This window comes from Bombina bombina, chromosome 7, assembly GCF_027579735.1.
Source record: "Bombina bombina isolate aBomBom1 chromosome 7, aBomBom1.pri, whole genome shotgun sequence".
In the NCBI taxonomy this organism is placed as follows: Eukaryota; Metazoa; Chordata; class Amphibia; order Anura; family Bombinatoridae; genus Bombina; species Bombina bombina.
This window is the reverse complement of record NC_069505.1, coordinates 587,210,182-587,233,588: the sequence shown is the minus strand read 5'-3', so window position 1 is coordinate 587,233,588 and position 23,407 is coordinate 587,210,182. Positions and strand designations below refer to the sequence as shown.

Genomic DNA, 23,407 nt, shown 5'->3' with positions numbered 1-23,407 from the left:
TTAGATTACACAAGCAGACTGATGTTTCACAGTAAAAAAAGTTTTTTTTTTAAATTTACACTACTGTTACACCAGATATGAGTGGGGGCACTGGGCAAGTGGGCACAGTATACGCTGTGAGCCTGGCACACACGCTGGCAGGCAGGCAACTGCAATTAGATTTCACAAGCAGACTGATATTTCACAGTCAAAAAAGTTTTTTTTTTTTTAAATTTACACTACTGTTACACAAGATATGACTGGTGGCACTGGGCAAGAGGGCACAGTATACGCTGTGAGCCTGGCACACACGCTGGCAGGCAGGCAACTGCAATTAGATTACACAAGCAGACTGATGTTTCACAGTCAAAAAAGTTTTTTTTTTTAAATTTACACTACTGTTACACCAGATATGAGTGGGGGCACTGGGCAAGTGGGCACAGTATACACTGTGAGCCTGGCACACACGCTGGCAGGCAGGCAACTGCAATTAGATTACACAAGCAGACTGATGTTTCACAGTCAATTTTTTTTTTTTTTAATTTACACAACTTTTACACCAGATATGAGTGTTGGCACTGGGCAAGTGGGCCTGGCACACACGCTGGCAGGCAGGCAACTGCAATTAGATTACACTAGCAGACTGATGTTTCACAGTCAAAAAAGTTTTGTTTTTTTTAAATTTACACTACTGTTACACCAGATATGAGTGGTGTGGCACTGGGCAAGTGGACCTGGCACACACGCTGGCAGGCAGGCAACTGCAATTAGATTACACTAGCAGACTGATGTTTCACAGTCAAAACAGTTTTTGTTTTTTTTTAAATTTACACTACTGTTACACCAGATATGAGTGGTGTGGCACTGGGCAAGTGGGCCTGGCACACACGCTGGCAGGCAGGCAACTGCAATTAGATTACACTAGCAGACTGATGTTTCAAAGTCAAAAAAGTTTGTTTTTTAAATTTACACTACTGTTACACCACATATGAGTCAGGGCACTGGGCAAGTGGGCACAGTATACGCTGTGGGCCTGGCACACACGCTGGCAGGCAGGCAACTGCAATTAGATTACCCTAGCAGACTGATGTTTCACAGTCGAAAAAGTTTTTTTTTTTAAATTTATACTACTGTTACACCAGATATGAGTGGTGGCACTGGGCAAGTGGGCCTGGCACACATGCTGGCAGGCAGGCAACTGCAATTAGATTACACTAGCAGACTGATGTTTCAAAGTCAAAAAAGTTTGTTTTTTAAATTTACACTACTGTTACACCAGATATGAGTGGTGGCACTGGGCAAGTGGGCCTGGCACACACACTGGCAGGCAGGCAACTGCAATTAGATTACACAAGCAGACTGATGTTTCACAGTCAAAAAAATTTTTTTTTTTAAATTTACACTACTGTTACACCAGATATGAGTGGTGGCACTGGGCAAGTGGGCCTGGCACACACGCTGGCAGGCAGGCAACTGCAATTAGATTACACAAGCAGACTGATGTTTCACAGTCAAAAAAGTTTTTTTTTTTAAATTTACACTACTGTTACACCAGATATGAGTGGTGGCACTGGGCAAGTGGGCACAGTATATGCTGTGAGCCTGGCACACACGCTGGCAGGCAGGCAACTGCAATTAGATTACACAAGCAGACTGATGTTTCACAGTAAAAAAAGTTTTTTTTTTAAATTTACACTACTGTTACACCAGATATGAGTGGGGGCACTGGGCAAGTGGGCACAGTATACGCTGTGAGCCTGGCACACACACTAGCAGGCAGGCAACTGCAATTAGATTTCACAAGCAGACTGATATTTCACAGTCAAAAAAGTTTTTTTTTTTTAAATTTACACTACTGTTACACAAGATATGACTGGTGGCACTGGGCAAGTGGGCCTGGCACACATGCTGGCAGACAGGCAACTGCAATTAGATTACACAAGCAGACTGATGTTTCACAGTCAATTTTTTTTTTTTTTTTTAATTTACACTACTGTTACACCAGAGGGCACAGTATACGCTGTGAGCCTGGCACACACGCTGGCAGGCAGGCAACTGCAATTAGATTACACAAGCAGACTGATGTTTCACAGTCAAAAAAGTTTTTTTTTTTAAATTTACACTACTGTTACACCAGATATGAGTGGGGGCACTGGGCAAGTGGGCACAGTATACACTGTGAGCCTGGCACACACGCTGGCAGGCAGGCAACTGCAATTAGATTACACAAGCAGACTGATGTTTCACAGTCAATTTTTTTTTTTTTTTAATTTACACAACTTTTACACCAGATATGAGTGTTGGCACTGGGCAAGTGGGCCTGGAACACACGCTGGCAGGCAGGCAACTGCAATTAGATTACACTAGCAGACTGATGTTTCACAGTCAAAAAAGTTTTTTTTTTTTTTTAAATTTACACTACTGTTACACCAGATATGAGTGGTGTGGCACTGGGCAAGTGGACCTGGCACACACGCTGGCAGGCAGGCAACTGCAATTAGATTACACTAGCAGACTGATGTTTCACAGTCAAAACAGTTTTTGGTTTTTTTTAAATTTACACTACTGTTACACCAGATATGAGTGGTGTGGCACTGGGCAAGTGGGCCTGGCACACACGCTGGCAGGCAGGCAACTGCAATTAGATTACACTAGCAGACTGATGTTTCACAGTCAAGAAAGTTTTTTTTTTTAATTTACACTATTGTTACACCAGATATGAGTGGTGTGGCACTGGGCAAGTGGGCCTGGCACACACACTGGCAGGCAGGCAACTGCAATTTGATTACACTAGCAGACTGATGTTTCACAGTCAAAAAAGTTTTTTTTTTTTAAATTTACACTACTGTTACACCAGATATGAGTGGTGGCACTGGGCAAGTGGCTTGGCAGGCAGGCAACTGCAATTAGATTACACAGAAAAAATAAAATAAAATGATGTTCTAGCCCTAAAAAGGGCTTTTTGGGTGCTGTGCTTACAGCAGAGATCAGATGAGTCCTTCAGGACTGTAGTGGACACTGAATACACTAGCCTAGCTATCAATTTCCCTATTAAATCACCAGCAGCTACACTGTCCCTCCTCTCACTAACAATGCAGCTTCCGAATGAATCTAAAATGGCTGCTGTTCAGGAGCTGGGATGGTCTGGGAGGGAGGGTCTGCTGCTGATTGGTTGGAATGTGTCTGCAGACTGTGAGATACAGGGTCAAAGTTTACTCAATGTTGACGAATAGGGGGCGGATCGAACATCGCATATGTTCGCCCGCAGCGGCGAACGCGAACATGCTATGTTCGCCGGGAACTATTCACCGGCGAACTATTTGCGACATCACTACTCACAATTGGCCTCCCCTGTACATTTTCCAAAGTTTTATGAACTTTGGGGAGATGGTTGAATATAGCAATGGTGGGATTGGAAACAAGTAAATAACTCTTGGTATCAGGATCAATAAAACCAAACTCCACCCCATCATCCACAAGGGAGGCTGACTGTGACTGATAGGCCCGAGTGGGATCCCCCGGTAGTTTGGTATAATCCATATTCGTTAGCTGCCTCAACGCTTCCGAGACAAAGTCATTTTTATCTTGTATGACAATAGTCCCACCCTTATCCGCAGCTCTGATGACAATGTCATCATTCTTACCTAGTTTTTCTAATGCCCTCTTTTGTTTGTTGGTGATATTACTCTGCTCACCCCTCACAGATTTGTAGTACAGACGGGTAAGATCCTCCTCTACCCTGTTTTGGAATTTCTCTAAAAGGTTGCCCCTGCATTGAATGGGGTAAAAGGTGGACTTCTCCCTGAAAGTCGGTAACTTGGCCCCACCGGGTCTGTCCAAATCCCTACCTTCTAAGAGAGATTCCAAGGTACCAATATCACACAACTCCTGGAAATCAAGAGTATTGTCCCTCAGGTTTCCCATGTTTTCTGTTCCCAGCTCATTGCCAATAGTAACGTGACTCTCATCCAATCCTCTAATGGGATGCATATTAATGAACTTTTTTAGAGTTAAGTCCCGTAAAAGTTTATTAACATTTAGCAAAGTCTTGAACAGATTGAAATCCGCTGAGGGAACAAAAGTCAATCCCAAGCTTAGAACCTCAAGTTCGTGGGAGTCAGGGGTATATTTAGATAGATTAATTATATTTAATAACCGTATTGTCCTACAAGATAAAAATGACTTTGTCTCGGAAGCGTTGAGGCAGCTAACGAATATGGAGGATTATACCATACTACCGGGGGGTTCCCACTCTGGCCTATCAGTCACAGTTGGCCTCCCTTGTGGATGATGGGGTGGAGTTTGGTTTTATTGATCCTGAAACCAAGAGTTATTTACTTGTTTCCAATCCCACCATTGCTATCTTCAACCATCTCCCCAAAGTTCATAAAACTTTGGAAAATGTACAGGGGAGGCCAATTGTGAGTGGTATTGGGTCATTACTTGAACACCTCTCTGAATGGCTGGACGGTATCCTGCAACCTATAGTGAGCACTTTGTGGAGTCATTTGGCAGATACTAAAGATGTTCTAAATCTGCTTTATGGTATAACCTGGGAGATGAACTACAAATGGCTCACTGTGGATGTTAAATCCCTCAACACCTCTATTCCGCACACAAAGGGTCTGGAAGCTGTTCGCTTTTTTCTTAATAAACACTATGGTGGGGACACTGTATTTGTGGATTATGTGGTGGAAGTCACTCGGTTCCTCCTTACCCATAATTATTTTGAGTATATGGGTAAATTCCACCTCCAGAGACGTGGGACAGCTATGGGGGCGAAATTTGCCCCCTCATATGCCAACACCTTCATGGGATGGTGGGAGCTGTCCCACGTCTTTGGGGAGGAAAACCATTTTAAAGCAGACATAGTCTGGTATGGTCACTTTATTGACGACCTGCTTTTCATATGGGGAGGGACTGATCATCACCTGAAAGATTTTGTGGCCAACTTGGATAACAATACCTTTGGTCTGGGCTTTACTTTTGAAGTACAGGAAACACGTGTAAATTTCCTGGACATCACATTGGAGGGTGTGCAGGGACAGAAAATAAACATGGAGGTGTTCCATAAGCCCATAGCAGGTAACTCACTCCTTCATGCCTCTAGCTGCCACCCAAAAAGAGTGTTTAGGGGTGTAGCTAAAAGCCAATTCATCTGATTAAAAATAAATTGTACATTTCAATCAGTATATGAGAGACAGGCGGATGAGCTGGCTTCTAGACCTAAAGAAAGAGGTTATGACACAAAGACAATCATGAAGGCTAGGAAGGCAGTGGAGAAAATTCCAAGGGAGAGACTATTGATCATGAGCAAAACCAAAAAGGGGGAATTGTACAAAGTACCAGAGTCTCCTTCATTACTGAGTACTCCAAACAATATAATGAAATTTGTCAGATAGTAGGCAAACATTTTAATCTCCTATCAGCAGATGACGGCTTGATTGAGGTGGTTGAAAGGGGGATCAGATTTGCCTATAGAAAGAACAGAACAATTGGAAATATGGTGGCTCCAACGAAGAGTTGGTCTGATTATCCCAATCCCAATACGTCATCATGGCTTAGCTGTATGGGGGTATTCAAATGCCACCATCATACCTGTGTGGCATGTGAAAAAATTATTATGGGAGAAACTTTTAGTTCAGCAGTAACTGGTGACAGATTCAGTATTAAGTTTTGTTTGAATTGCAGACAAACTTACATCATTTACCTGATAACTTCTCAGTCTTCGCAGTCTGTGTTCCATTCAATACGGGGGACTCTCGACTAGGGAAGCCAGAACACGTATAAAGGAACATATGTCTGATATTAGAATTGGCACCAAGACTACTCCCCTAGTTAGACATTTTTTTGAGGTACACCAGAAATCACTGGGGCCCTTTACATGGACCATCATTGATAAGGTACTTCCTAAAAAGGGACAAGGAGATAGAGTTCGCAAACTAGGGGAGAGGGAGGCCTTCTGGATATTCAAATTGAAAACTAGAATTCCAGAAGGCCTCAATTCGGAGTTTGATTTGATTAATTTTTGGTCCTGTTAGGTCTAGCTGTATGGGGGCCTGCCCGATGTGTTAGTGACATCTATATATTTTGTGCCACCATGGGGGCCCTATGTACTAACCTATGCTGACCACATGTATATATATTCACATGTGCAGATACTTATTAAATATTTTTCTTGCTTTCACTTAATTAGTTGTCATGGGGTGTTTTATTGGGTATTTTGTTGTAATAGTTTCTTACCACTCCTGGAGTTTGCTCTTTTGTGCTCACATTGAATTATACTGTATACCATTGGCTGTCATACAGTAATTTTGAGTGTTATTTATGGTCCTACTACAGTGTAATTTTGGACTTTAGAGTTGGGCCCTTTTGATACTTCCAGTGTGTGGGATAAGGGATTTTCAATGTTTAGCACAATCCTATTTTTACATAGCCTAATTTGGCTTGAACTATTTTTGTTGGGTTTGATATGAGTGATATGCGTTACGTATACTCTTATGGTTTAAGCATTTTTGCCCTCCCTTCCACTCCCTTACATCCACTGTCCTGTATGGGTCAGCCTGTTTATTTACTAACGGTTACGTGTAATACTGAATATGGACCATTGTTGAGCTATTGGCCCGTGGGTGTGTTGATATCCATTTGGAGCTGACTGAGTATGTTGTTCCCTCCCCCTGTAGTGATTTGGGTCACAGCTCAGTTTTTCTGCTGGGATTTTTATCTTTACGTAAGTGTATTCTCCGGCCATTTTCAACATAACGAGTCGAGTTTCTTGATTGTCATATGTATATAAGGGTTAATTCCCAAATGTTTGTACTAGATTCTTTGGAGTACTCAGTATTAGGACACGGCTTTAGGGGCTCGAACAGGGCGGGAACAAGCCAGATGAGATACCTTTGCTTTCAGAGGGGGCGTGTGCAGTAGACACTACAGATTGGTTGTTTGGTCAAAAAGGGTGTCCCCCCAAGAACCAACCGGATTGTGAGCTAGGTTTTTTAAAGGGACAGTCAAGTCCAAAAAAAACTTTCATGATTTAAATAGGGCATGCAATTTTAAACAACTTCCAAATTTACTTTTATCACCAATTTTTCTTTGTTCTCTTGGTATTCTTAGTTGAAAGCTAAAACTAGGAGGTTCATATGCTAATTTCTTAGACCTTGAAGACTGCCTCTAATCTGAATACATTTTGACCACTAGAGGGCATTAGTTCACATGTTTCATATAGATAATATTGAGCTAATGCACGTAAAGTGACCTAGGAGTGAGCACTGATTGGCTAAACTGCATGTCTGTCAAAAGAACTGAAATAAGGGGGCAGTCAGCAGTAGCTTAGATACAAGATAATAACAGAGGTAAAAAGTATATTAATACAACTGTGTTGGTTGTGCAAAACTGGGGAATGGGTAATAAAGGGATTAACTTTCTTTTTAAACAACAAAAATTCTGGTTTACATGTTTTCTTATTGAGGCTATGAGTAAGGCTCACGCCGAAACGCATTAGCCGACAGCATTACTAGCTCTTAGTTTGTTATTTTTCTCTGTATTTTTACCAGGGACATAGTCCCTTTGAACACCGTGTATTGTCAATTGCTGTTTGGATACCCTGTCCATTAAAACGTTTGAACCAGCTGTGATCGAGTGCTTCTCACATCCTTTGTTTTGTGTACTTCTCTCTGTGTGTATTTAGTCTCCCTATGGGAAAAATGGGAATCCAGAAGTGGACTCCTAGCTCAGTGTGCTTAGAGGAATATGGCTACACCTCACTGACAAGGCCCAATGAAGACCAAAACTATTATCTGGGGTTGCAGTGTTCCTTGTTCAGAGAGGAATTGCCTGGTATTTCGGCGCTGGACTGACCGTAATAGGCGGGATCAGACTGATATACTACAGGAAAGTTCTTCTCTGTGAAAAGCATTACTGGGCTAAAAGAAGCTGCACCCAGGTGGTTAATCACCATAGAACAGGCTAACAATAGTATTGAGCCAGTTCTTCATTCCTGTGAGTGTGCTTCTCTCTCTGTGTATTTAGTCTACCTATGGGAAAAAGGGGAACCCAGACGTGGACTCCTTGCTCAGTGTGCTTAGAGGAATATGGCTACACCTCACTGACGAGGCCCAATGAACAAAGAAACGATCGTCTGGGGTTGCTGTGTTCTTTGTTCAGAGAGGAATTGCCTGGTATTTCGGCGCTGGACTGACCTAATAGGCAGGATCAGACTGATATACTACAGGAAAGTTCTTCTCTGTGCAAAGCATTTCTGGGCTAAAAGAAGCTGCACCCAGGTGGTAAATCGCCATAGAACAGGCTAACAATGGTATTGAGCCGGTTGTTCGTTCCTGTGAGTGTGCTTCTCTCTGTGAGTATTTAGTCTCCCTATGGGAAAAAGGGGAATCCAGATGTGGACTTCTTGCTCAGTGTGCTTAGAGGAATATGGCTATACCTCACTGACGAGGACTAATAAAGGCCGAAACAATCATCTGGGGTTGCTGTGTTCCTTGTTCAGAGAGGAATTGCCTGGTATTTCGGTGCTGGACTGACCATAATAGGCGGGATCAGACATATATTACAGGAAAGTTCTCTGTGCAAAGCATTACTGGGCTAAAAGAAGCTGCACCCAGGTGGTAAATCGCCATAGAACAGGCTAACAATGGTATTGAGCAGATTGTTTGTTCCTGTGAGTGTGCTTCTCTCTGTGTGTATTTAGTCTCCCTATGGGAAAAAGGAGAATCCAGACTTGGACTCCTTGCTTAGTTTGCTTAGAGGAATATGGCTACACCTCCCTGACGAGGCCCAATGAAGGCCGAAACGATTGTCTGGGGTTGCTGTGTTCCTTGTTCAGAGAGGAATTGCCTGGTATTTCAGCGCTAGACTGATTGTAATAGGCGGGTTTAGACTGATATACTACAGGAAAGTTCTTCTCTGTGCAAAGCATTTCTGGGCTAAAAGAAGCTGCACCCAGGTCGTAAATTGCCATAGAATAGGCTAACAATGGTATTGAGCCGGTTGTTCGTTCCCTGTACAGAACTGTTTTATTGGGGGCTGACATAAAATTGGTGGCTGCCATAAAGCCAACAATCATTCAAAACAACCCATGTTTTGAAATTAAAATGGGCCTGCAACGAAACTTATATTCTTGGATTTTCAAATAAACATATTCACAGAATGAAGTAAAATTAATAGGATTACATTACTAAGTCGATTAAAATTCAATGCTCTATCATGAAATAAAAATTGTTTTTCTGCGTCATTAAAATATACATAATTTATAAGTACAATACACAATATAATAAGTGCTACTTACTGGCTCTAATGAGCGATCGTAAGTCCCGGTATCGCTCGTTTTCGCGTCTCAGAAGGTCCGAAAAACCTCCTGAGACAATTCCGACGTGACTTCCGTATGCCCGACACTCTTCTCATCTGCCGCATTATCTCATAGATGATGCGGTCCCTGTCCTCATGAGCAATTCCTCTCACACCTCCAATCCTCATGGGAAATAGCGGTCCATCCCGTAGACCAGGATCAACATTTCCCCATCACTAAAAATTGGAGGTCGCGCTAATAATTTTTAAGTGCGACACAACTATCCCAATTAGAGAGCAATGTTAGATTGTGTTTAATTCAAATGTTCTTACTCGTATGATTGAAAAATTATTGTTAACTCTGTATATAAACATTTGTTTTTTTAAGCTGAGGTCTGAAGGGCTTCAGGACACCCTCCAACATCTTCAATCTCCTCCTCAGGTAACACAAAAAAAATAAAAATAATTAATGTTATGTGTGCTGACATTAGCGGGACAGTCAATACCATTATTTTAAAGTTAAAATGGTATTAATGAAGAATATCACAGTCTTAAACACGAATGTTCAATTACATTGATTGTTGATATAATCTGTAATTTTATGGTATTTCTAAGAATAGTATAGCCAAAAGATGTTATTCCTCATTTACATAGACCATGCATTTTATATATACATCCAAAAATTGGCCTAATGGTAAATATTCTTCTTTCTATTATTATATTTATTTGAAAAATAATTTAAAGGGGTATGAAACCCAAACCTTTACTTTGTGTATTCAGATAGAGAATACTAATTTAAACAAATTTCCAATTTACTTCTATTATTTAATTTGCTTCATTCTCTTGTTATCCTTTGCTGAAAGGTTTATCTTTGCAAGCAGAGGAGCAGCAAAGAACCAAGGTTATAGTTAATGATTGGTGGCTGCATATATATACTGATTGTCATTGGCTCACCAATGTGTTCAGTCAGCAACCAGTAGTGTATTGCTGCTCATTCAATAAAGCATACCGAGAAAATGAAAAAAATTAGATAATAGAAACTAAATTATTTTTTATAAAAGAAAAATGTATTATCTAGCTTAGTCATGAAATAACATTTTTGGGTTTCATGTCCCTTTAAACTTAGAAGAAATCACAGGTTTGGATCATCACCTGTGTATTGCCTGATGATTGTTTGCCTACATTTCAACACCAATCATTAAGTGCTACCTATGTGCTTAACAAAACATAGAACATCTAAGCCTACATTTAAAACAATCTAAACAGAGAACAGAGAAAAATGTTAATTGATTTCTTTAGAAAGTTCATTCAAATTGCATGCTCTATTACAATCATTACCCTTATATTTTGATTAGAATATTCCTTTAACCTATACAAACATCGGCATTATCGCATATATATATATATATAACTACTATAGATGTAAAGAGTTCAGGGATGCCCCTAGAGAACAAACTAATCATTGGGAACATCACACTAGGAGTCCAAGAGGACAAGAACGAGATAGAATGGCAGTCCCATATGGACAACCAAATAGGACCAAACAACAACAACATTCTTTTTTAGGGGCAGGCAATGCAAACAAATTCAAACCAAAGACAATAGACTTAGGTGCAAGACCCAAACAAGTAGATTGGGACTTGGAGTGGAGACCCCCACAGTTTTACAGTCCAATAGCACAAGGCCAGGGAAAAGGGAGAAAAAGAATAATGGATATAGAAGAGGATGCAGAGCAGGTAGAAGATCCAGATTTAAAAAGAAGGAAACCAGAATTGGAAGTAATGAGGAGGGATTGCATAACATTAAGATTTTTAATTTATCTTCACATATTCTAAATTCGCAGGAGGAGACTCTATTGAAAAAAGGTTTATCCTTTGCTCAAACGAGCAATCCCAGTTCCTTTGATTTATTTATAGATATAAATAAATTCATTAGGAAACTGACACTGGTCCATCACTTTGAAAAAGAACAGAGTAATGGTGATAAAAAGGACCAATTGACATTTAGGGATAATGAAGCTTTACAAGCATTGTCAGATTTGGAAAGAGAGAGCAACAATTTTGGGACACAAATAGAGGAGGACTGGTTAGATATAATTTCAGACACCCCTACCCGTCTAGCTCCAATACACAGCCATTTAAGACCAAAATCTATCTTTTTTCCAGTGCAATCGCAAGGGCAATACATCACACAATTCAAAGATGCAGTCTTACAAGAATGTGCAGATATGTGTAACAACTTTAAAATGAGAAATTATAATCTAAGTCAAAAAGAGAAAGAAATACTTGATGCCCTTAAAAATAATGACAATATCTGTAGGGTGACTTCTTTTATTTCTTAGCTCTGCTCTGGCTGATAAGGGTGCGGCACACGTTTTCTTCAGGGCCCTGGGGTGACCACTGAAATCACACACACATGCAACTGAGTGTTTTCACAAGAGTCCCCTTTATTGAAGAATACACAAAGAATTTATAGTGATGTATACGTCATACATGAGGTCACAGGAAATATATAAAAAACGTAGTTAACTTCACATCTGCATAAGGGGCCCACAGGAAATAAGAATGTTGTTATAGCACATAACAGAATATGCCCATATAACCATTTGTAGAGAGGATCATATATTAGAACCATATGTTACAACTTATACAAAAGAAACTTGTGGAATGCTGCAATGAGATTGAGATACTGTGTGCTGCATTATAAACATGTGATACTAGATTTAAGGCTACCCTCAATATGCTTAATATGTGAGATTCAAATTACCCATATAACATAATATATAATATATATATACACATATATATATATACACATATATATATATATATACATATATATATATATATATATATATATATATACACATACACACATATATACATACACACATACATACACATACATATATACATACACACATATATACCCATCATTCCCCTCTTTGATCACATCGTGATCACATAACCTGTAATGTTCCTACAATATAAACTATCTGGGTCTACCTCTAATTAAATTTTGCAGTTGAACTTTTTCTGCATCTTGTATCATACCTGATATTTTCTTTCGTAAAGTACAAGACATGTAACAGTTAAACAATGTTAATAATAGTAAACAAATAGGTGTAAAGTGTCCAGCATCTTCAGGTGAGTAATAACATGCCGTTATTAATACTATTGGGATATACACAAAGATCAATATCCCCATTAGGAAAAGGAAGATCTTGCAGAAATGTCTTGGATCCATGATTGAGATCATCATCCTGGTCTTTGTGAGCAGTGATCGATACCTTATCACCCACTTCTCCTTTGTGAGGGGTGACCGATAGCTTGTCACCCGCTTCTCCTCTCTTTGGACAGAGTTTCACTCGTGAAGCGTGTATCCAGATGTCCTTGTCGTCAGTCAGTACGGCAGTCCTGGTTACAGCGATCACAGTGACTGGCTTGCTGAACGGGAAACCTCCTTTCTTTGCTTTATTCAGCTGGCGAATGCAGACCAGATCTCCAGGCTTGAAAGGATGGGTTGGTTTCTGTGAGGGAAGAGGTAAACGGGAAGACACATCACCATAGATGCCATTCAATTTATCAATCAATTGTTTTACATATTGTTCCTTAATAAAATCTAAATCACCATTTTTATTGATAAGTGGGCCTTTTACCCATGGAGTCAGGAATGGTCTACCCATTAGGACCTCAAATGGAGACAACCTGGTTGTCCTATTTGGGGTCATTCTGATTTCTGCTAAAATCGCAGGTAAATAGTTTTGCCATTTAACCCATGTACCTGCTGTTGCCTTTAAAAGTTTTTCCTTGATATTGCGATTCATTCTTTCTACAATCCCTGAGCTTTGAGGATGGTAGGGAATGTGAAAGTTCAATTAATCTGTAACCATTCTACTAACTCATGTGTGATTTTACTAATGAACGCTGGACCGTTATCAGAATTAATCTGAAGTAGACAACCAAATCTGGGAATTATTTCAGTGGCTAAAATTTTTGCGACTGTTTTTGCATCTTCCCTCTGGGTAACAAAAGCTTCTGGCCACTTAGAAAATTGGTCAACTATTACAAGCAGATATAATTGTTTAGTGCCAGTTTTTGGAATATGTGTAAAATCAATTTGTAGATGTGTGAATGGGGCTGTAGGTGGGGGTAAGTGGTCATGCTGGGCTTTATTGGGGAGGGTTGCATTGGTCTGTAAGCAATATACACATCTATTAATATATGCCTTGCAATGATCACCTATACCTCTAATGTAGAAAGATTGCTTCAACAAGTTAGTTGTTGGTTTTATACCTAGGTGTCCAACACCATGGGCTTGTGCTATAAAGAGTGGTGCACTGCTTTCCGGTATGCCCACCTTCCCCTCTTTAGAAAACAAACCATTCTCATCTAAAGTTAACCCATTAGTAGTCCAGAAAGATATGTCACTAGGAGTGGCATGTCCCTGGAGTTCAAGAAGCATATGGTCTGTAGGACATGAAGGTGGGGCTAAAACAGCATACATACGGATGGTGGATCCGGGTGTATGAGAAACATAAGCAGCCTCTTTAGCAATTTTATCTGCAAGCGCATTACCCAAGGAAATAGGGTCAGACTTGTATGTATGTGCACGGCAATGTATGATCACTATGTCCTTTGGGAGTTGTATGGCCTCTAAAAGGTCATTAATCAGGTCTGTATGAGAGATGGTCTTGCCATCTGCTGAAACAAAACCACGTTGTTTCCATATCATACCAAAATCGTGTACAACCCCAAAAGCATAGCGAGAGTCAGTGTAAATGTTAACAGATTTATTTTCAGACAATTTACATGCTTTTGTGAGTGCTATTAATTCTGCAGCTTGTGCAGAAGGATAAGGAATGGGGCCTGCATCTAGAACAATGTCTGGTAGTTGCACAACGGCATAGCCTGTCTTATAAATACCATCACTAGGTCGGGAACAAGAACCATCAACAAACACATTATCATCATGGTCAAAAGGTTTATCCATCAAGTCAGGTCTTGGTGTGGTAATGTGGTGTATTACCTCTATACAGTCATGGTCTGTTGGAAAGTCTGGTGATTCTGTAAGTAAGGCACTAAGTATTTGAGTTGGCCCTGAGGATACACTACTAAATTTAATAGTCAGATTTGTATTATTCAGTAATATACATTCATAACTAGAAAGTCTTTGAGAAGTCATGTGTTGGGTAGTGACATTTTTTACAAGATGTAAAACTTGGTGACTAGTGTGTAGTACTATTGGATGGCCTAATGTGATTGTTTCAACCATCTCTACAGCCATGGCGCAAGCCGCCAATGCTCGGAGACACGCCGGCATCCCTTGTACCAGTATTGGGACTACTTTGGAAAAGAAAGCTACGGGACGCATATTGCCTCCACCATGCTCTTGGGCACAGACAGCAGCCATGGTTTTACAATTGTCCCTCGCATACAAGTGAAATGGTTTACAATAATCAGGTAGTCCTAAAGCAGGGGCACTAATAATGCTAGTCTTCAGAGCTATGTAGGATTTAGTCATGTCTGTGGTCCATTGTATATGTTCAGGGCTATCCCCTTTTGTGGCTTGCCTTAGAATGGAATCATGATGGGAGCACTCAGGAATCCATTGTCTGCAATAATTAATCATACCTAGAAAGGTGAGCATGTCCTTTCTAGTAACTGGCTTTGGGATCTGTTGAATCGCTTGGATTCGTTTGGGACTAATGGACCGGTGGCCTTGGGAAAGCACAAAACCAAGGTACTCCACGTTTGTCACTCCTACTTGTAGCTTATGTTTTGCTATTTTAATCAGCTTCAGCAGCAAGGTGTTTTAACAGACTTATTGTATCTACTGTATTTGCCTCCTGGTTAGGACTACACAACAGTAGGTCATCGACGTACTGAAGGAGGACGGAACCTTGGCTGGGAGTCCATGACCGTAAGTTACGTTGGAGCACCAGTGAGTAGACCGCAGGTGAGGCCACATAGCCTTGAGGGAGGCGTGTCCAGGTAAGCTGACGCCCATCATAATAAAAAGCCATAAGTAGCTGTGTCTCAGGGTCCAATCGGACTGAAAAAAATGCGTTAGCTAAATCAATGACTGTAAATATACAGGTATCATGTGGAATGGCTGTGAGTAAGGTTGTAACATCTGGGACTATTGGGGCAATTGGGATTACTATTTCATTAATTGCCCTTAGGTCTTGTACTAACCTATATTCATTGTCTTTCTTTGGGATCGGATTTATGGGGGTATTATAGGGAGAAACTACTGGACGGAGGATTCCTTGTTTAAGGAATTCCTCTATCATGGGTCTTATCCCTTCTTTCTTCTCTCTAGACAATGGATATTGTTTAATAAACACTGGAGTAGTATTAGGTTTTAATCTGGCTTTATATGGGGTACACTGAACTAAACCAATGTCAAGTTTTGAAGATGCCCATACAGAGGATGGGACATCTGTCAATATGTCATTATAAAAACACAGGTTAGTGGACCCTAGACTCACGTCTAACCCACCCTGTCTAGTGACAGCTACTTTCACTCCAAGGGGACCCATAAGATCACGACCCAAAAGGTTAAGGGGACACCCAGTTATAATACGAAATGGGTGCACAAGTTGTTGGCCAGTACAGGGTACCCTAACTTCAAGTGGCGGTGTGATGCGAGTCTGAGTCAGCACTCCATTAATCCCTAAAGAAGGTTCAGATTTTCCAGTAAGGCCATCATACATATCTGAGCATAAGGCAGAGCATGTAGCTCCTGTGTCTCTAATTTCCTGATGTCAAAACAACCTGCCCCTTCTTTTTCATGAATTATTTTCAAGAATTCTGCTGGAGTCAACTCCGACCAATCAGAGACAAGTTGTTTCACCAACAAAGAAAGCTGAGGTTGCATATTACTAATGCAAGTCTGGACCTTCAGAGAGCCCATTGCATCTCCTGATTCCATTCCAGCCTCTTCCTTCCAGCATTTATAAAAACGCTTAACAAATTCTACTACTGTTTCCTTTGTATTCTGTTTGCACGCTAGTGCAATTGACATACTTTGTTTATCCTTCCATATTCTATGCATTTCTATACTTAATTCTGTCCACATTTCATCAAGTCCCTCACGTGTGTTTAGGGCATAGTTAATTGTTGGATCACGACTCAATTTACTAATACTCTTTACATTACCCCACTCCCAACCTGATTCAGGGTCATAGTCTAGAAGTGCATCAATGATAATTCTTATGTCTGTCTGTGTCATGTTTTGTCCTTGTAACATTCTTTTTAAATACATAATACAAGCTGATGGATGTTGACGGGGGTTTGGGGCTCCCTTGGTAATTTCCCTTAATTCACCCGGGGACAAAGGTTTAATAATTAATTGGTCTCCAACAGTAAGAAATGGCATACTAGCTTCTGGTACAGCTGCCTCCTCCTCCTCTACTTCTTCATTCCCTCTTTTATATTGTGGGGTTATTGTAGGGGGGTAGGAAGGTGTTACTGGTTCAACCTTAATCGGGGGTTTGGGCATAATTGGGGGTTTAGTGACCTGGTATCGGGGAGTTACAGAAGGTCCTGGCAAGGTCCATTCCTGGGGTACCTGAGCAGAGGCAATAGCAATAGTCTCTAGATCTATGTCACTAGGGGATGGGAGTCTAGGATATAGTCTGTTATATGATGGCAAAGGTAGGTGAGGGGCATTATATGGGGCAGGGGGGGGGTGAATATGCTGTCTGTCTTTGCTTCTCACTTTTATCCTTCTTTTTATTCCCATCTATATCAATATATTGCCAGTATGGAGCAACAGTCAGCCAATTTTCCCCACCCTTTTTCATATAATCCATATTCCATCTTGGATCACCTTTATACCATGGAAATGCCTCTTCATCACCTAGACACAACCCTTTTACCATATTCATATGAAATTTATCATTATCCCCCTCTCTGGGGAATGGATCAGAGCTTCTCATAGCTTCTGTCCATTCTGCCATATTCTGAACCCAAGGAATAATATACATAAACCCATCGGGCGACACCCTTCCCACATAATCTTTACATGTTTCTCCTTGCTTAGGTGATGGAAATTGTTTAGACTGGGATTTGCTCATTCTCAACTCCTAACTTATCATTTAAAACTTATACAACAAAATATAATACAATACAAAAAAAATAAAAAAATAAAATAATAAAAAATAATAAAAATAAAAAAATACAATACCTTTACCTTTAAGAGCAATTAATTATTGAATCTTTTTGCAAAAACCACATTAACTAGAATGGTTGTACTCCGTTACCAGTTATTGTACTTAATGCTTAAGTTTACAACAAGAGAAAGAAAAAAAAATATCACTATGCTGATCCTTTCAGTAGTTTCTGGCATTAATTATCTCTAGGTCAAAGGTCACCCTTCACCAGAAAAAAATGTAGCGTTTTAACTAACATTCAGAAACAGCAATACATATTAGCAACAGTTTAATTTCTTAATACAATAAACAGTATTTTGCCATACAGCATATTTAAAAAGCAAGCAGCATAAGAATTCATATAAACAATGCAGTATTTATCTTATAACTTTAAAGCAATGTTAGCCATACAGCATATTTTTCAAAAGCAAGCAGCAAGAAAATGTGTGGTTTAACCCTTCAGCCAGACTTAATATAACCTGATTTCTACCAAAGAAATCTATTATTCCCTTTTTATTTAGTCTACCAAAGACTTAATTATTAGTAATTAAAATCTACCAAAGATTTAATTTGAATCTACCAAAGATTCATATATATATTTAACCTGATTTCTACCAAAGAAATCTACTATTCCTCTTTTTAGACAATAGTTAGAATCTACCAAAGATTCACATATATATTCCCAACTATTCCTATGTAAAATTAAACTTAAGGGGTCTCGTGGTAAGAGAAAAAAGGTCAGAATAAAAAAGACTCTTTGTTCAACTCACCTTCCAAGAGTTCCCTGTTTCATCCGACTTCTGACACCAGTTTGTAGGGTGACTTATTTTATTTCTTAGCTCTGCTCTGGCTGATAAGGGTGCGGCACACGTTTTCTTCAGGGCCCTGGGGTGACCACTGAAATCACACACACATGCAAAGAGTCCCCTTTATTGAAGAATACACAAAGAATTTATAGTGATGTATACGTCATACATGAGGTCACAGGAAATATATAAAAAACGTAGTTAACTTCACATCTGCATAAGGGGCCCACAGGAAATAAGAATGTTGTTATAGCACATAACAGAATATGCCCATATAAACATTTGTAGAGAGGATCATATATTAGAACCATATGTTACAACTTATACAAAAGAAACTTGTGGAATGCTGCAATGAGATTGAGATACTGTGTGCTGCATTATAAACATTTGATACTAGATTTAAGGCTACCCTCAATATGCTTAATATTTGAGATTCAAATTACCCATATAACATAATATATAATATATATATATATACACATATATATTTACATATATATATATATATATATATATATATATATATATATATATATATATATATATATATATACACATACACACATATATACATACACACATACATACACATACATATATACATACACACATATATACCCATCAATATCATCATAAAGGAGGCAGACAAGGGTGGTGGTATTGTAATACAGGACAGGGTAGACTATTTAAAGGAATCCTATAATCTCCTTTCGGACTCACAGACTTATAAAGTGCTAATTGGTGATCCCACTAATAAGTTTCTTGCACAATATGCTGAACTTATTAATAGAGGCAAACAGGATAATGTCTTAAATATAAATGAGTGGAAATTTTTGGCAAATGAGGAACCAAGCTTGGCAGTGTTCTATCATTTGCCGAAAATCAACAAAAATTTAGAGTGTCCCCCGGAAAGGCCAATAATTTCTGGCATCGATTCCCTAACAGCACGTCTATCTGAATATGCAGACACATTTCTGAAACCTATGGTTATAGAATTAAAGTCTTATCTGAGGGATACACCCCACCTGTTGGAAATAATTAAAGATATGCCATGGAAAACCACATATAGATGGGCAACTTTGGATGTTACTGCCCTATATACTGCTATTCCCCACAATGAGGGAATTAAAGCGGTGAAATACTTTTTGGAAAAGAAAGGTCTGTGTATTGAGACGCAAAATCAATTTATCCTAGATTCCATTAAATTTGTTCTGGAGAAGAATTATTTTCTCTTCCAGAACAAATTTTATCTACAAACCAATGGTACAGCGATGGGGGCAAAATTTGCGCCCAATTTCGCAAACCTTTATATGGGTTACTTTGAGGATAAAATGATTTACAATACTAATGGCTATAGAAACACTAATGTAATAATGTGGAGACGCTTTATAGATGACGTCTTAATCATCTGGGACGGAGATAACTCTAGTTGGCTGGAATTTACAGAAAATTTAATTTGCAATAATCTCAATCTCTCCTTCACTAGTAACATAGACGAATATAAAATTAACTTTTTAGACTTGGTACTATTTCAAGATGAGGGGAAAATATACACTAGTATCTATAGAAAAGAAACAGACACCAATGGGTACCTTGATGCAAAAAGTGGACATCATCCATGATGGGTTGAAAATATACCGTATGGCCAGTTCTTAAGAGTGAAAAGAAATTGCACACGTTTGAGCGACTTCGAAACAGAAGCAGGAATTCTTAAAGAACGTTTTAAAGCAAAAAGATACCCTGAGGATCTAATAGAGAAATCATATAATAGGGCTAAGGTTGCTGACAGAGACCAAATGATCACAAAGACAAAACAAAAGGTGGCTCAAATGGTTCCTATAAATAACAAAAATAAAAATGAAAATAATAAAAAAAGAAGTATTAATTTTGTAACAACTTTTAATGCTGGCCATTCAAGCATCAGGAAAATCCTACGAAAACATTGGGGGATTTTGAAAAAAGACCCACTCTTAAAAGAAAATATTGGAAAGACTCCAGAGATAGTTTTCAAGAAAAATAGGAACATAAAAAACATTATAGCACCAAGTATAATTAAAACAGAAAAGAAAGAAAAAAGTCAGAGTCTAGTGTACGCTAACGCCATAAATGGGTTCTTTAAGTGTTTTAGAAAGAATTGTGTATGCTGTGAGCACGTTAATCCGGCAAGAGAATATAATAGACATATTGGAAAAGACCATAGAGGTCAACTGACTGAAATAAAAGGTAGATTAAACTGCAAGTCAGACTATGTAGTCTACATGTTAGAATGTAAATGCACTAATCCTCTAAAATATATAGGAAGAACCAAGCGCTCAATAAAAATCAGATGTTTAGAACACATCAAAAATATTGAAGCAGGAACACTAAAAAAACTCCATTGATTAGACACTTTAAAGAACATCATAATAGTGACCCCTCACAATTTTATTTTAAGGCTATAGAACAAGTGCAAACAGGACCCAGGGGTGGTAGTAGACTACTAGCCCTAAGGAAGAGAGAGACATATTGGATCCATGCACTTGGCACCTTATCCCCCGCTGGACTTAACAAGGATATTGACCTTGTAGCATTCCTCTAGTTCATGTTTTTTATTATTTAATTTGTATAGTCTTAAATAAACTCTCTCTTTTTTAGAATTTTAAATAAAACATATTTTTTTAATGCTTTTAAACAATATATTATTTTAAACAAAGTTTTTATGTAAGGCATTACAAGGTTGTTGCTGTCTATATACAATCATTTTTAAATATTAATTTTTTATATATAACATTTCATAAAAATTGAGTGTTTCTATATCAGTGTTATCTTGTTTAGGTAATGCAATGATTTTATCTCTGTCCCTAATCATTATAGAGAATTCTAAATATATAAATCCTGCATTGTAATGGTGTCCCAAGAAAGGGGACATAATATTTCATGACAGTTTACACAACAAATTATTTTTAGAGATGATGTAGCTTGTTATTATTTATTAACTATATATTCACTTAAGGTTAAATAGTATGTCATATGTATAAAATTAATACTTATGGTAAACAATTGCACAATTGCTTATCCTATATTTTATTGGATGTGTAAAAGATTGGTTACATCAACATTAGTATTAATATTTATTTCAAATGAGGATCAGGGACACAGCTAGACTTACATCCACTTGCCCATAAATAAGAAGACATTGCCAGTAAACAAAATGGCGACTGGCTCCGCCCCCCGACACGAGCACACTACTCTAGCACAATAAGCGTACGGAAGTCAGCTGTTAAGTTTCTGCAGACTGTCCGGGATAGCTTAGTGTGATTGGGAGAAGTGCTGTTCATATATGCACACATGATTTTAGCTTAGCATTTTTTGTTTATATCTGTTGCGCAAAGCAAATTGTGATTTTACTCTATGTGGATTGATGTGGATTGATGTTGCAGATCACGGTTGTTTTACTAACTGTCTACATGGACTTTTGACACATTTTATCACATATTAATAAAACTTCATTATCAGTGTTTAAACGGTTTACCCATTATTACGGCCACCCCCTCTCTCCCACACCCATATTAAAGAACAACATTCTGGATAATAAAGGGGATCTAGGAGACAGAGACAAGGTGATAGCGCTCTAAATAGAAGTGGGGCGATTCCATCTTCACACACCTGTCTGAAGGGGGAAGCGAGTAAAGGAACGGACAACGACTTCTTTTTCTTCTTGGCTACATATAAGCCTCCACGCCATACCCTTACCTCATAGGATTGAGGTTGAACCAAGTGAGTGCCAAATTGTCTAACAGCTTGAGTGCTATAATACTTGTCTTAATATACTGCACTAGGATCTGGCTTTTCTGTGCGCCCTTCACTTCTTCTACCTATATATATATATATAGATATATAGATATATCTATCTATCTATGCTAAATCTAAAAATAAATTTTTAAAATTGTTAATGTTTTTACATGCACATCCATGTGGCTCAGAATAAGGGGCTCCTAGAGGCAGTGCAAAGCTAGCCGGAAGGAGCTTTGACCGCAGAGGAAGAGGCCCAGTGTTTTGTGGTTAGGAGGAGTCAGGGGCGGAGCAGGGAAGGTTACTTTAGCATGGAGCTGAGCGGGAAAGCCAGCAGTTGGTAAAATTTTTTGCACTGGAAACATCTTTACTGCATGGCTTTTCCTGCTCAGCTGCGTCATGGCTGGGGTGGATAGTTTGCTCGAGCGGCTCAGGGAGGCTGCGAGAGACAAGGGGCCTACCTGGCTAGAGTCTCAGGTCCGGGTGTTGCTGGGCGATCAGGCTCCAGATCCGGTGGAGGAGCAGACAGGTCGGAGGAAGAAGTCCACGAGGCGTTCCAGGCCTCCTGCACGTCTGAGTCCCGAGGTGAGCCGGCGTCCTGCTGGGGGAAAGAAACATGGTTCAGGGTCTGGAAGGAGCCAAGCTGGTCTGGTGGTGTTCCTGGGTGCGGCATTGGAAGCTGGGCAGGCGGCGGTGGTGTCATTGGAGGCGGGGAGCGGCGGAAAAATGGAGCTGAGGGCCATCTCTGTCCCTGCTTCCAAGCACGGTAAAGTCAGTACCCTGACTTTACCCTGCTTGGATTTACCTGCTGGATTTAGTCCCTAGCGTAATGTGGATGGCGAGGGGGATAATGTGCAGCGGGTAGTTGAGGATCTGGGTGGGCATTCCTTTTCCTTTGGGGGGATGGTTGAGGATAGTGGCAGCGAGGGGGAGGGGATGTGACCTGAGGCACAGGGACTGTTGAGTGGCGTGGAGGTTGTTAATGAGCAATCCGGCCAGGCTTTTGCAGGCCCTGGGCCTGGTGGGGGTGGTTTTTCTGGGGAGGGTGGGCCTGTACTCACTGTTAAACATCGTGGGGTGTTAGTAGATATGGAGTATGGCTCTGAGGAGGAGGAGGAGGAATTTGAGCATGATACAGGTGTAGTGGATCTGTATTTGAACTCCTCAGAGGAGGAATTTGTCCCTCCTTCCCCTGGGGTCACGGTTAAGTCTGTTGAGCGTTTTGGTGGGTCCAGTGTTAAACCTTATGCTGGTAGTGTTCATGGTGTGGGCAGCTCCCCTCCCAGGGTCCCTGTTGCTGCGAGGAGGGTTGTGGGTGATGAAGTGGGTGACTCACATGTCAGTTTTTCTTTTGCAGACACTAGTGCCACAGGGCAACGGCCAGAGCCTC

General features: G+C 39.8%; 2 protein-coding genes across 2 annotated transcripts in view; one reads left to right on the top strand and one right to left on the bottom strand.

The window, feature by feature from the left end:
- Positions 1–23,407, top strand: part of LOC128667151 (uncharacterized protein C6orf132 homolog) — a 121,460-nt gene that overhangs the window by 20,397 nt on the left and 77,656 nt on the right. The gene's annotated exons all lie outside the window — the stretch shown is intronic.
- LOC128667152 (uncharacterized) lies at positions 13,378–14,076 on the bottom strand (the record flags this gene model as incomplete). The annotated part of the gene is made up of 1 exon (XM_053722077.1): positions 13,378–14,076. A coding segment is annotated over exon 1 (639 nt), but the record flags the coding sequence as incomplete, so codon positions are not given.